This window comes from Tenrec ecaudatus, chromosome 13 (genome assembly GCF_050624435.1).
Source record: "Tenrec ecaudatus isolate mTenEca1 chromosome 13, mTenEca1.hap1, whole genome shotgun sequence".
Taxonomy (NCBI): Eukaryota; Metazoa; Chordata; class Mammalia; order Afrosoricida; family Tenrecidae; genus Tenrec; species Tenrec ecaudatus.
In genome coordinates, this window is record NC_134542.1 from 2,807,333 (window position 1) to 2,821,193 (window position 13,861).

At 59.7% G+C, this 13,861-nt stretch overlaps 1 protein-coding gene across 1 annotated transcript; it reads right to left on the bottom strand.

The window, feature by feature from the left end:
• Positions 1–552: 552 nt before the first annotated feature.
• On the bottom strand, positions 553–7,440 carry ERFE (erythroferrone). The gene is made up of 8 exons (XM_075530127.1): positions 7,264–7,440; positions 5,407–5,529; positions 4,410–4,512; positions 3,164–3,396; positions 2,982–3,090; positions 2,781–2,862; positions 2,272–2,350; positions 553–1,655 (listed from the first exon to the last, which is right to left on the bottom strand). Exons 1-8 carry the CDS (start codon positions 7,438–7,440, stop codon positions 1,557–1,559), a joined length of 1,005 nt encoding a protein of 334 aa, XP_075386242.1. The 3' UTR covers positions 553–1,556.
• Between the last annotated feature and the right edge of the window lie 6,421 nt (positions 7,441–13,861).

Here is a 13,861-nt window from a genome sequence, read left to right on the forward strand (position 1 = left end):
TCCTGGTTGGGAGGGACTCCTGGACACTGTATGCCCTCTGGACAAGTCTCTGCCCAGGGTGGGGGGAAGAAGGGGGTGCTTTGGTGGTTGCTCTGAACCTGGGCCAGCCAGTGTTCACTCGGGTCACTGCATGGGGTCAGTACAGCATGGTCACTCTGTCCAGCAAGCCCTTGCCCTGGGTGGGCTCTGTAAGTGTTTGGCTTCGGTGGGGGTATTCTGGACACCATGGTCAGCTCCCTGGCACAGTTGCCTGGCCCCCACCAACTCTCACCCCCGGCCTTCGAACCCCTCGGGGCAGCGGGTGGAGTTTGATGCATGCCCCAATCTTGAGAGGTGGTAGCGCCATGTCCCAGGACAGTGTGGTGTGTGTGTGACGGAGACAGAATTGGGCCTCCCTCGGACACAGGTGTCCCTGCTTCAGAAGGGTGTGCCCCGGTCCCCACAGCCAGCTCAGGGTCCCCACTTGACCTGCCTTTCTCTTCCTTGGACCCTTCAAGGCTCAAAACACGGAAGGGTGTCTTCAGCAGTCTTTATTTTGACCCCTGGGCAGTTTAGCTGCTTCGTTGAGACGGAGGTCCCTCAGGACTCTTCCTGAGCCCTGTGACCACAGAGCATAGATAGCTGAGTCCTCAGTCCACCTCCAGACACCGGCTACAGAAGTGCACCCCATGGGCAGTGTTCTACAATAAATAACGTCAGTAACAGCCAGAACGCGCAGATAACGGAGACTTTCTCAAGGGCCAAAGATAACCTCTGCAAACTATCTGCACCCCGAAGGGGCCCTCTTATCTGCCTCAATGGGAGGGCAAGGCAGGCCCTGCCCGGCGGGCTTCCTAGTAGGGCGGGGGCCAGGCCTACTGGGAACCCAGGAGCCCACCACACTGCTCGGGGTGGGGGTGGGCACTGGCCTGGTGACAGGTGTCTGGGCTCCTTCAGGCCTGGTGGCCAGCATGTGGTCTGCTGAGCCAGGGGCTGACAGTGTGGCCTCTCCATGCCCAGCCGCCTAACACTGTCCTAGTCTGAGTGACCTTGGGACTGGATTTCCTGGACATCTCAGTGGGACAGTTGCTTTGGGTGGTGGCCACTCCTGGCTACAGAAATGTTTCCAGTATCGTCTGCTGGACAGTTCTTGGGTGAGGGCTAGAGCTGACCCCTCGGAAGGGGATGGCCAACTAGGCCTTGGGGATTTGCTGAGGGAAAGGTGTGGCCTGCCTGTGGGGTACTGTCTTTGGTCTGAAGTTGTGCCCATGGCTTGTGGTCATCGAGGGCCATGGGGGGTATCTTCAGAGCAGGCCTGGGCTCTGAGGTCCCTGGTGGGCTAGCTGGCCTTGCACCGGGCCGTGGCCCTCGTGGGAAGGGGCTAGGCAACAGTTTCTGGGGAAGCTTCCCCAACAACAGCCAGGTGATGTCCATCTTTTAAGATGCTCCCTGAAGTGTCCTAGATCCCCAGCCTCTGTCTCCTTAGGCTGTGGTTTGGCAGGCGGGGACGGCAGTCCAGGTACCAACACTGCCTTGGAAGTAGCTGTGTCCAGCAAGGAGGGGCTTGTGGCGGCCTCTCACACGCCCAGCAGAACAGCACTGAAGCGAGAGCCACTGCACACGGTGAGGGGGGCACTGCTGACGTTGTCCACGAAGACGGAGGTGTACTGCCCAGACTGCAGGAGGGAGGGACAAGGGGCCTCAGGCTGGCTGCCCTCCCTGCTCAGCCCACTGGGACAGGTCAGCTTCTCTGGGACTGCATTAGTCAGATTGGACAAGTCCAGGACACAAGGTCCCCCCAGCCAGGCCCTCCAGTCTGGAGCCTCAGTGACCGGGGAGACACCATGGCAGCTGAGTGGCCCTGGCAAGCAGACCCTCAGTAAGGCCCAACAAGCCCCATGCCACTGCCCGCGCGGCCTCCCAGCACTCGCCAAAGTCCCCACTGAGGGCTTTGGGGGTCCTGGTGGCACCCTGGGTCACGTGTTGGGCTGTGGACCGCAAGGTCAGCCGTCCACAGAAGGAAGGTGAAGCTTTCTTTCCTGCTAGAGTTGGTCTTGGGAGCCCACAGGGGCAGTTTCACCCTGTCTGTGCTGTGTGGCCTGTGAGGGAACCAGGGACCCCGGCCCTGTTCTCCACTTACATGCAACAAGCTTCACCCCACAGAACAGGGAACGAGCCAGAGGTCTGGGGCACAGAGAGGGGCCAGTGTGAGGCTTGGGCGCCCGCCCCCCTCTCCTGCGCCTGTGGTCTGAGTCTTTGCAGCCCCTTGCCCTGCCCACGGGCCTCACGCACCTGCAGGAACAGGACCCCGCTAGTGGCGATGGTGAAGAGGTCGCTGCTGTGTGCCAACCCCACGATGGTCTCCAGGGAGCTGTGGCCACAGAGAAGCCCGTCAGCTGGCCCTGCCCGCTGCCTGCTCAGAGCCCCTGTGTGCCCCCACCCCCTACCGCGGACCCACGGGGTTGAAGTGCAGGGCTGAGGGTAGTGAGGAGGACCAGTGGACTGGCGGGATGAGGAGGGGTCCCCACCACCACCTGCTCCTGCTCTGTGCCTGACGCGCCCATGAACCACCGGTGGGCGAGCCCGAGCCCCTGCCCAAGGGCCCCAGGTGCAGGTGGCTAAGGGCCAGGTATCAGTGGCCCTCCCCCCCCTCCCTAAATCAAGAAGCCCTGGGCCACTGGTGGTACTCAGGCCACATTGGCAGGGGCGGTGTAGAAGGTGGGCCCAGGGTCTTTTCAAGCGCGCAGGATGGGGGAGGGAGGGTGCATCGGGGTGGCGTGTGTGCCCCCCCCTCCACTCACTGGTGTTGACACTGGGACTGGATGCAGACTAGCAGGCGCAGGTAATCCCGGGCGAGCGGCGGCCTCGGCCCCATGGCGAATGCTGGGTGGGGGTGGGGGTAGGGCAGGTCAGCCTCCCAGGCAGCCTGGGAGTGGGGCGGGGCCTCGGGAGTGGGAGGGGGGAGCGCCAGGGCGGGGCGGGGGCGGGGCCCCAGGCCTCACCCACGTGCAGCGCCGCGGAGAAGGAGTAGAAGCCGCCCACTGGCGCTGTGTACTGGCCGCTGGTCAGGTTCAGGCCTGGGCCACGAGTGAAGGGGCGCTCGGCGACGAGCTGCAGGCAGGGGAGCGGTCACCAGGGTCACCCGCTCCCTGGGGGCCTAGCTGCCCCAGACCCGTGGACTCACCACTTGGTAATGGCCAAGCTGGTGCAGTGAGTGGCCCTCGACCGGTGTATCCCAGTGCAGGTGGCAGCAGAAGGCAGCGGCGACGCGCAGCGGGTCAGACCTCAGGCGCGTGGTCAGCAAGGCCAGGACGCTGTCCGCCGCCTCCTCCTCCTCCTCCAGGTCCTCGGGGACCGAGGTGGTCGGGTGGAGGGTCACAGGCTTGGACTCTGTGTCCTCCCGCTGCCGCAGGGCATCTATGCAGAGCACGGCAGGCGTGGGCACTAGGCACCCCTGACTGCCCACCCTGCTACTCCTGAAGCACACCCCCTCCCAGAGCCCAGGAGACTCGAGACATCCTTCCTGTTCCTGCAGCTGATCCTGTTTCCCTTCTCTCTTTGGCCAGCTGGAAGCTCTTGGGTGGCCACCCACCCCTCCCCCTCCCACGGGGTACATAAGTAACCATGCCGGTTTACAGCTCTGGGGCACTTAAGATGATCTGTTTTATCTCCAGACTCAGGGCAGAGCTGAAGCCCCAGGGCTTCTACCACCAAGTCTTCATGGGCAGAAGCTGCTGGCTCCCTGCCACAGACCATGCCTGCTAGTAGCCCCACGCTGAAACCACTGCGCCAACGGGACGCCTTGAAAGGAGCAGCCGGTTGAACAGGGGATGAAGAAACGTTCTACATCTGAAGATTCAGTCTTGGAGACTCACAGGGGCAGTTCTATCGTGCCCTGCAGGGCCCTTGGCGTTGGGATCTAGTCCAGGGCAGGGAGTAGTTTTTCTGTTAGTGTTTGCTTTATTTTGTTTGGGATTTTTTTTTTAAGTTGAATTGAGGGAGGAGAACAGACTCCACAAAACAAAATAAAAATCAAGTCCACTGCCACAGAATCTACTGCAGTCCATGGGGACCCTGTAAAGGGTTGCAGAGACGGAAGGGGAGTAGGCAGCTTGCTGGTGCCCTCCCTGAGGCTGAGGAAGAACATGCTCTGCCCGGGGTGAGCCCCTTGCCTCTTTGTCTTGGAAAAGTGGCTGGTGAACCGGGGAGGTGGGCGTCAGGAGCTGTGCCAGCCTGCCCGTGTCATGGGTGGCCGGGATCTCTGCCAGCCTCTGACTCCGGACAGACCGCGGGTGTCCGAGCAGCTCGGCGGCCCCCTTGGCTGTGCACATGACATGGCCTTTGTGTTCAGCCCCACTGGGTGCCTCCAGGGCCACCCTTGGGCCTGCTCACACTAGTTAGGTGGGTGCTTTGTGGGTGCATCTCCCTACCTTTCAGCAGCTGCTGGAACTCCCTCAGAAGCACCTCTGATGTGACGATGGCGCCAGGGGGGCCTTGAGGGCCGGGGGGGCCTGGGGGACCTGGCAGGCCCAGCTGAAAGGAAGGATCAAGGCAGTGAGGGTGCCTGAGGAGGGCCCAGGCGCCCAGACTCGGCCCAAAGCAGGAGGGGCCAGAGTGTTCGAGGTGGGAACAGCGCTGCTGGGGACCCCTGACCGGGCAGTGGGGGAGCTGTGAGATGCTGCTACACTGCACTTGGGTTACTGGGGCCCTGGCCTGGGTCTTCTCCACCCTCCTGGCCACCCGGCCCAGGAGTGGCCTGTGTGCTGTTGAAGAGCAGGGTGGACTGTGGGAGGTGGTTGGGGGCCAGTGGGGGCCCTGGGGGAGGACCAGCAGGTGGGGGACCCTCTCACATGCATGTTCACCCTCACCCAGACTTATAAACCCCCCTCACCCACACACATGCACACTAGTGGACACGGGCTCACTCAGACGCTTTCATGCACTGTCATACTGTCTCACACGTGTTCTCACACAGTCATATACACTCACCCAGGATCACACCTGCACTCTATCACATGTGCTCACACAGCCACACACACACTCACACAGGATCACACTTGCACACAGGATCACACACCTTCACTCACAGTCACACGCATGCACTCACAGGATCACACACATGCTCTCACAGCCACACATGCACTCAAACAGGATCACACCTGCACTCACACACACACATGATGACACGTGCACTCACACAGGATCACACACACATGCACTCACACAGGATCACAAACATGCACTCACAGGATCACACATATACACGATCACACACATGCATGCCCACAGGACCACACATACCTCACACAGGATCACATGCACTCAGGATCACATACCTGCACTCAGTCACACGCATCACTCACAGGATCTTACCTGCACTCACACAGGATCACACCTGCACTCGCACAGGATCACACATCCGCCCACCTTCGGCCTCCTGGTCTTCCCTCGGCTCCTCCTCCTGCTGTTGACACCCCTGTCACTCTGCTGCAGGAAGAACATCCAGGAGTCCCGGGGGTCCACCGCATGTGCCTGCTTGGTGGTGGGCTCCTGGAACACAGCCAGCCTGAGGTTGGGCTTTGTCGCCTCCCTCCTGAGCCCTTCAAAGGCAGTACCCCCAAACCCTGCTCCTCCCCTCTCAGCACCCCAGAACTAGTCTGGGAGAACCAGATGGGAGGACAGGTGGGGGATCTACCCCCCTGGCACCACCAGACCCCGGCACCCTCCTGTCCTCAGCATGAGCCGGGGTTAGAAGCTCTTCCCACAGAGGTCCTGGGAAGTGGGTGTCCAGGGAGTGGCCCCCACCTTCCAGCAGGCGCCCCAGGGTTGCAGGGTGGCCAGGAACCCAACGGCCCAGTGCCAAGGACGATGCCAAGCACATTTTTAAGGTTCCTGGCCACTTGGCCCAGGCATGGGGTTGAAGGTTCCAGAAACATCCATTCCATCCCATGCCCCCATCCTGCCCAGCTCCAATGCTCGGGCATTTCGAGGAGAGGCCTTGAGCCCACTGGACAATGGGCCTGGGAAGGTGCAGGCTCCAGGCAGACCCACCAGCTGGGAAGCAGTCAAACTCAGGGGACTCAATGAAGCCAATGGATGCCAGCTCTGGGGGCCCAGGAGTGACAGCTCTGGGGGCCCAGGGCTCCGGGGCTGGCCAGGCCCTTTGGTCAGAGAAAGGTGGGGCTCATGTTCTCTCCAGCTGCTCTATAGGACATCCTGCCTTCAGGAGCATGCCCAGGTGGCAGGGCCGTGAGGATGTCCATTGTAGCCCAGAGGTGCTGGCTTCAGGTCATGCCCAGCAGCAGGGGAGGTGGCCAGGGCCCTCCTGCCTTCTCTCTGGGCAGTCTGTTCTGAGCAGTGGGGACACCCGAACCCTCAAGTCCACCTCTGGCCACACTCAGGTATGTGGGGTGATCTGTGAGGCTGGGCTTGGGCAAGGGCAGGGGTGAGCTTACGACCACGGACCTGGGCTGGACTAGGAGTCTGGGGATCCAGCAGCTTAGACCCTCCTTGACCCTCTCCCAAAAGAGGCTCCCAGCAGAGCCCCACCCGGAAGCCCGCTGGCCCTCTGCAGGTGCCCTAGGGTCAGGGGTACCCACCGGTGACTCAGCCCAACAGCCGGCCACCCTGCCCCACCTGGATGGGCTCTGCCCTCAGCCTGTGGGGAGTGCCTGGGTGGAGTTAGGGGGGTCAGGGCAGCGCGAAGAAAAGCCACAGCCATTCCCTGTCCCCAGACCCCAGAAACCAAAGAGATTCACGGACTTCCAGAGACTCTGGGACCTGGATCTGGGGTTTCCAAAAACTGCGGTACCTCCACCCTCAGAGCGAGGTGCTCAGGGCTTTGAACCGCTTCTTCCTGTGCAGCCAAGCACTTAACCCACCACGCCACCAGGTTCACAATACCCAGTCCCAAATTCACTGCCGTAGATTCGATGCCCACCTCACAGTGACCCCACAAGGCCATGGTGGACCTGAACTCTACGGAAGTAGAAAGGCCGTCTTTTCCTGAGCAGCGGCTGGTGGCTTGGAACTGCTGACCTGTGGTCAGCAACCCAGACAGTGACCACCGGTAGGGGGTCTGTAAAATAGGCCCCGGTGGCGCGGTGGCGAGGTGCTCAGCCGCTAGCCCGTGTTCGCGACAGAAAGGGCTGGCGGCTCTCCCATGGACCCCCACCTCAGAAACGGGTCCCTCCGGCGGCCCACGTCTACGCGTTTTCAGCCCCACTTTGGAACAGGGGTCCTGCCCGCTGCGCTCCTCCGGGGAAATCTGGACCGGCGTCTTACCGGGCGCACATGGCCCTCGCCGGGGCCAGCGGGCAGCTCATTTCCGGGCAGCGGCTCCTGGGGGGCCCGTGCTCCCGGTTGCGGGGACACCAGACCTGTGGCGGCGGCGAAGGCGGCAGCCAGGAGGCCCCACACCAGCAGCGGCCGCGCTCCGGCGCGGGGGTGGCCCAGGGCCATGCGGGTGGCGGCGTCCCCTGCAGCGCAGAGCTGGCCAGGCCGAGGTGGCCTGAGCCGCCTTATAAAGAATTGGGACCCGCGCCCCGCCTGCCAGGCCAGCGCAGTGCAGGAGGAGGGGCCTGGGGAGGAGCTCAGGAGGGGAAGGGGGAGGAGAAGGGGGTGAGGGTGGGCGCAGGCTCTGGGATAGAAGGGGTGCGGGTGCGCTTGTTCCCATCTGCTTCCAATTCCTCTAGCTTCAGCTTGGTGGGGAGCCAGGGTGCCCCCATCCTGCCCCTGGAGTGCCCCTGCCCCTTCTCAGTCCTCTGCTGGGACTCAGAGGCCACTCCCATGCTCCCATTCGCATCCTCTCCACTGTTTGGTGGGGTGGGCAGGAACAGGGTGACTCCGTATGCCCCCCACCCCCACAGAGCCTTCTGGGGCTGGGGGGGTGCCCTCCCTTCCAGGCTGGGGGCCCCAGTGCAGGTACCTGTAGTTCTTTGCCACCTGGGCACACATGCAAGGACTTCGGGGTGGTGGGAGGGGCATAATGTCCCTCACCCTGGCAGATATCTCCATTGCTGGGGGCAGAGCTGGAGGTGGGGAGAGGGACTGGCCACCATATTCTACGCACAGGAAATAGGCCAGGAACCAGGCTGCCCTTGGCCTGGCGTTCAGCCTAGAGCCCCACCCCCAGGCTGGCCTGGCTTGTACCCTCTGCCCCCCTGTCTCCTCCATTGGAAGAGGGTCTCACAGGGCACTCTCTGGCCTTTTTTGGAGATGCCAGTCAGTCTGGCCAAAGAGCGTGGCGCCTTGTGCCCTGCTTGGGGAAGTGCAGCTTCCTGGTGTCACAGAGATTCCATGGGGGCATTCTGATCAAAGGGGGAAATGTAGCAGGGCCTTCACTTTCTCAGAGTCCAGATTTTGGGGTCACCGAGGCTCACAAACCCCTGAAATGATGCCTCCGAGAGAGTCTTTGAACCTTAAAACAAAAATGTCTTGCCCAAGGGCTTCTTCAGACCAAGCAACCCTGGAAATTATTTTGGAGACGGCAGCTGCCTTGAGCAGTGTGCTTTTTCAGAGGTGGAGCCACGGGGCACGCAAGTGGCCACAGGTTGAGAGGGAGGCTTCGGGGACAGTGAGGTCGTGCACATGAGGGAGGGCTAGCTCTGTAGAGGTCAGTGAGGAAGGCATGTCACCAAAGTCACTGGATTCTATGTGGAGGAACTTGACACTTGACCGTGTGTTCTCAAGAGCAGTGAAGGGCAGGTAAATCACCTGAGGAGGCTTCATAGAGGTGGGGGAGCCCACTGCCCAGTGTTGGCCACAACTCTGCTCTCACAGCAGCAGGCCTGGCAGCCCTTGTCAGGTAAGCTGAAATGGATGTCAGTTTCAGCTGTGCCCACAAATTTGGAAGACAGCCCCCTGGCCAACCGACTCTAAGAGGTCCTTATTTGTACCCAAACAATGCAGAAATAATCGAACAATCGCAGATGCAGGTAATGTTTTTTTTAAAAGGGCCTCAGCAGTACGGCCACAGAGAACTTGCCAGAAGACATTCATGCCGGATTCGGAAGAGGGTGTGGAACAAAGGGTATCGTTGCTGACATCAGCTAGATCTTGGCTGAGAGCAGAGAACACCACAGAGAGGTTGTTTTGTGTGTGTACCAGTCACTTACGCAGACATTTGACTGTGTGGCCCATCACAAACTATGCACAGCCTGATGAGGATTGGGGATCCCAGACATTTCATCATGCTCACTCAGAACCTGGGATCTCCAGGGCTTCCAGTCCCCAGCCTGAGAGGCGCGCAGGCCTGTCCTCAGTGGGAAGGCCCCCTGCCCTGTCTGTGATCCCCAGGTGGATGGCTCAGGGCAGTGGCAGCCAGTCATGTGCTTACTGTTCTTTGTGATTCCTCCTCCTTCCTCGGAGAGTGGGAAGGGGGGGGCCTTAAAGGGGGAGAGAGTAGAAGGAGGAGGAGGAGGAGGAAGGAAAGCCCTGCCCTCCCTGCAAATTTGCCCCTGGAGTGTCCTGCTGGGGAGCACGTGTCTGTGGACATGTTGTCCCATGACACCTTAGGAGGACTGCAAGCTTTGTCTTCTCTTTAAACCTTAGACCAATCTAGGGAGACAGGAATGGGACCCGTGGCTTCTTGGGCCCAGGGGAGGGGAGGCGGGGGTGGGGAGAGGGGAAGCTAACCACAGGAGGGCAAGAAGAAGAAAATGTTCTAAAATCGCTTGTGGTGCTGATTGTACAACTTTTCTCCATGTGGTTGAACCATCGAAGTGTGTCCCAAGAAAACAGAAAGGTAAATAAAGAAAACCTGGTTACAAACCTTTTTAAAAAAGGAAGAGTGCATGAGATGAGGCAAAGAAAGGCGATGTCCCAGGACCCCCAGGAAGCCGGTGTGCTTGCGCTCACAGCGTGCGCTCCAGAAACATCGCTGGGACCTTCAGGACACAGCAGCAGCCTGCCACCCAGAGGCGGTCAGTGGCTCAGGGGCAGAGGGCGCTTTGGGGACCTGGAGCAGGCAGGCCCGGGAAGGGGGCTTTCCTGGGACCTGGTTCTCTGTGCTGGGCGGGTGCTGCCAGGTCCTCCCCTGTGTCTTGGGGCCCTTTATCTGAGGACCACAGGGCACCGCTCCGCTCACAGAGGGGCTGGCTGTCCTCAGGAGTCAGTTCAGAGAAGGAGATGTGCTGTCACGTTTCTGCAGAACAACCGCCCACCGCTACCCAGGGCCACACACCCGCGGCGACAGAGCCAGGCTCTGTGCCAGTGCCAGGCGTCCTGCCGCGTGACACCCTCGTATCTTCACAAGCACACATTTTCCTCCTTGAGGCACTTCCTGGTCTACGCATAGTTTTGAGTCGGTCCCTGGACGCCCTGTTCACCATTGAACCCTGTCTGGTCCCTTACCCTCCTTGGGGTTTTCATTGGTGAAGGGAGGTAATTGTCAGGCCTTTCTTCCTCATCTCGCTAGTCTAGAAGCCCCCTTGAATCCTGTTCCTTGTTGTAACCACATGCAAGCCTCCACTGACAGACAAGTGGCTGGGAACAGAACCTGGGTTTCCTGAGCGGATGGGGCCCTGGTGGGGGCAGTTCTAAGCACTTGCCTGCGATACGAGAGGCTGGTGGTTCGAATCCAGCCACTTCACCGGGGGGGGGGGGAGATGTCGCCATCTGCTTCTATGGACATCACAGTCTTGGGGAACCCCCGGTGCGGCGGTTCCCTGTGGCCTAGGGGCTCCTGGGAGCCCAATCCACAGTGGGCTTGGGCTTTGCTCCCTGCGTGAAGGCTGGGACTTCTCCCACATCCCCATCCCTTCTCATTGGTGGTAAGCACTCCATGGGCCCAGCTGAGACAGGGAATGTGGTCCTGCCTCAGCCTGAGGCCAAGGGGCTTCCACAGGCATAGACTCCTTTCTGAGGGGTTGGGAGGGCTGTGCCTAGGATGCGTGGTGGGCTGGGAGGGAACCTGGGGTAGCAGGTGTAACTGGTCACTCTGGACACTAGTCCACTGATCCCTGGGCAGGGTCACAGGACAGAGGGAAGGGCTTCCGGGGGATCTTGATTTTCACTCCCGGGAGCTCAGATTAGTGCCCCTGAAGATCCCGCTTGGCCTCCTCGTCAGGAGTGATCACAGCCTCGCTGGGTCTCAGTGCCTTTCCTCTGCTTGGTGACCGTCATAGCCAAGGGGGCTTCGGGGCAGGCCCCTAGGGCTTCTCGCTCTGTGCCTCAGTGTGCTGGTCTCTGCAGTGGGCCGAGTCGCAGCAGTGGCCCCAGCCCTCTTTTCAACACTGAAGGCTGGCTTCCAGGTGCCACGTGAGGCAGGGTGGTCTGGGGTGCTGGCCTGGGCCTGGCAGCTGGCACCACTGCTCCCCAAGAAGAGGGGCCACAGGCTGTGTCACCTTTGGCGACACAGGAGGGGACATTCATGATTTGGGGTGGGGGTGGGGACCCATCGGCTGCCCTGTGCCATCGTTCCCACGCCACAAATGGTTGTCATGTGAGAGTTATTTCCCAAACAGTGACCAATCCTAGTGATGTCATGGGCCAGCCTGCCGAGGTCCAAATCTAATCGGTTCTGGTCCTGGCTACCACGAGGAGCCAGCTCAGGTTGGGCGGGGCTGAGGGTGTGTCCTCCCACACACTCTGAGGCTTCATGTAAAATTGACTTCCCCACAGATGAAGGCAGGGGTCATGCAGAAATGGGGTTCAGTTACCATCGGATCCCCTTGCTCCCACAGGTTCAGAGGCCGGGCAGCATTTGGGGCTTCATCCCAGGGAGGCACCTTCTGGGCGGAGCGTGGCTGAAGCATTAACCTCATTCCTGGGCCCTCAGGTCACGGCCGCCTGGTTTCCCAGCTGCCTGTCACTGTCAAGCTGTTCCCGGGATGAAGTCATGGGAATGGATGCTGCCTTCGTGCCCAGAAACAGTGGGGGCCTGTGGTCAGCTGTGTGTGGCCTGCAGTGGGCAGGCGGGCAGGTTGCGCCAGTCCTGGGGCCTTCCAAGCACACGATGTCATCTGGTTCTCCAGTTACAGGCATTGTATCCCCCACTGCTCAGGGGAGGGCATTGGCCTCAGGTTACGGAGCCACCAAACATGACCTATCCTCCAAACCTGGTCCCTGCCTCTGGAGGCCAAAGGACCCCTGGGCAGGTCCAACTGGACCCTCACATTCTCACTGTACCCCGCGGGGCCTTCAGAGGTGGGGGAGCAGTTTCTGTGGCTGGTCCCCATGCTCTGTCTGGAGTTGTTTAAGGAGGAGTCTTTGAGGACAGGTGCGTCGGAGGCTGCTGCTGTCTGTTAGGCCCCACGTCCTTCAACGTGGCTGGGATGAACCGTGGCTCCAACAGGCAGCTCTCCGAAGAAGAGGGTATGTGCGTGGACGTCTGCAGATAGGGAGAAAGGGCAGTTGGATAGCAGATGCCCAAGAGCAGGGCTGTCTGAGAAAGGCAAGTCAAAGCCACCATGAGATCCAGTTTCATACCCTCCGAATGGATACAAAATGTCTTGTAGGGACACAAAACAGACTGCGAAGGCTAGTGAGGACGTAAGAGGTCCCGGAACGCTTGTGCAGTGCTGTCACATGTAGCGTGGTGACGCCGGGAAAGGGCCCAATGGTCCCCCAGACAGCTCAGTGTCGGGGGATAGGGTGAGACCTGACTTAGGGGTGCAGGTTTCAGGGCCCCAGGGGTGGGGTGGGGGACTCTGGAAGGAGACAGTGGTCATGGTTGTCTAACCCGAGGACCATCAATCCACAGCCACTGAGCCACTCTTGCGAAAACGTTGGAGTCTCTATGCTTTAAAAAAAAAATGCCACAAGGAAACAATTTTTGAAAAAGAAGCAAAATGACAGGGTTATCATGTTGACCCCGCAGTTTAATTCCTAGGTACCCCCCAAAAGAACTGGACACAGGCATTCGCATGCATCTGAATGGTCACTGCGTCCTGATTCAATAGCCAAAAGGTGGAAATGACTCTGGTGTCCACCAGCGAATGAAGAGGCCAACCAATGGGGCCCCGGGGTCTGATGGCGTATTGCTTAGCCGTCTGAAGAGAGGGGGTCTGAATGCGCGCTCCCAGGTGGACAGACCTGGAAAGCATTGCCCCGAGCGGAGCAGGTCCGTGACACAGGGACACAGATTGTACGACCCCTTAAAGGAAATATCTGGACTGCAGTGCACCCAGAGCAAAGCTTACTCTTGGTGACCAGGAGCAGACGGAAGGGAGGGGGGAAGGGGCTCTGCTTGGGGACCCTGAGCAGCTGCCACAGTGATGGGAGAATCTGGAAGCAGATCGTGGCTGTGGCTGGACAAGATGACGACGTAGCGCATGTCATCGCACAATCCTGGAAAGGCCACCTGTTACCTGAGTCCTGGTTACCTTGAAAAGCAAAGTGCCCATACATGGCCCCGAAGATAAATCAAGTCATTAGAACATCTTAAAAATATTGAATTGGCAACCATTCTATATGGGGGTCCTGGTGCCACTGTGGGGTACACATTGGGCTATTAACCACCAGGTCGGCTGTTCAAACCCTTGGGAGAAAGATGAGGCTGTCTCCCCCTGATACATGTACAGCCTCAGAATGCTCTGTAGGGTCCCTATGAGTCAGAATTGACTCAATGGGAGCGAGGTTGGTTTGTTACATATATATTTCTTACCACAATAAAGCAATTACTAAAATGTTGCACATAGAATTACCATTAAAACAACGACAACCCAAAGCATATGCATTCTGACTCATGGTGACCCTACAGAACAGAGCCGAGCAGCCCATAGGGTCAATCTTCATGGAGCAAATCGCCACATTTGTCTCCAGGGAAGCAGTTGGTAAGTGCAGGCCACCGACCTTTCAGTTAGAGGCTGAGTGCTTAACCACTGCGCTACCAGGGATCTCTTAGAACGACGTCATGCCCCAGCAAGTCTGTTCCTCGTAT

Coding starts and splice junctions, on each gene's coding strand:
- ERFE (XM_075530127.1), bottom strand. CDS start 7,440: ATGGCCCTGGGCCACCCCCGCGCCGGAGCGCGGCCGCTGCTGGTGTGG. Junction 3,091..3,163: donor AGCTTGGCCATTACCAAGTG/GTGAGTCCACGG, acceptor CCCTGCCTGCAG/CTCGTCGCCGAGCGCCCCTT. Junction 2,863..2,981: donor CTCCGCGGCGCTGCACGTGG/GTGAGGCCTGGG, acceptor ACCCCCACCCAG/CATTCGCCATGGGGCCGAGG.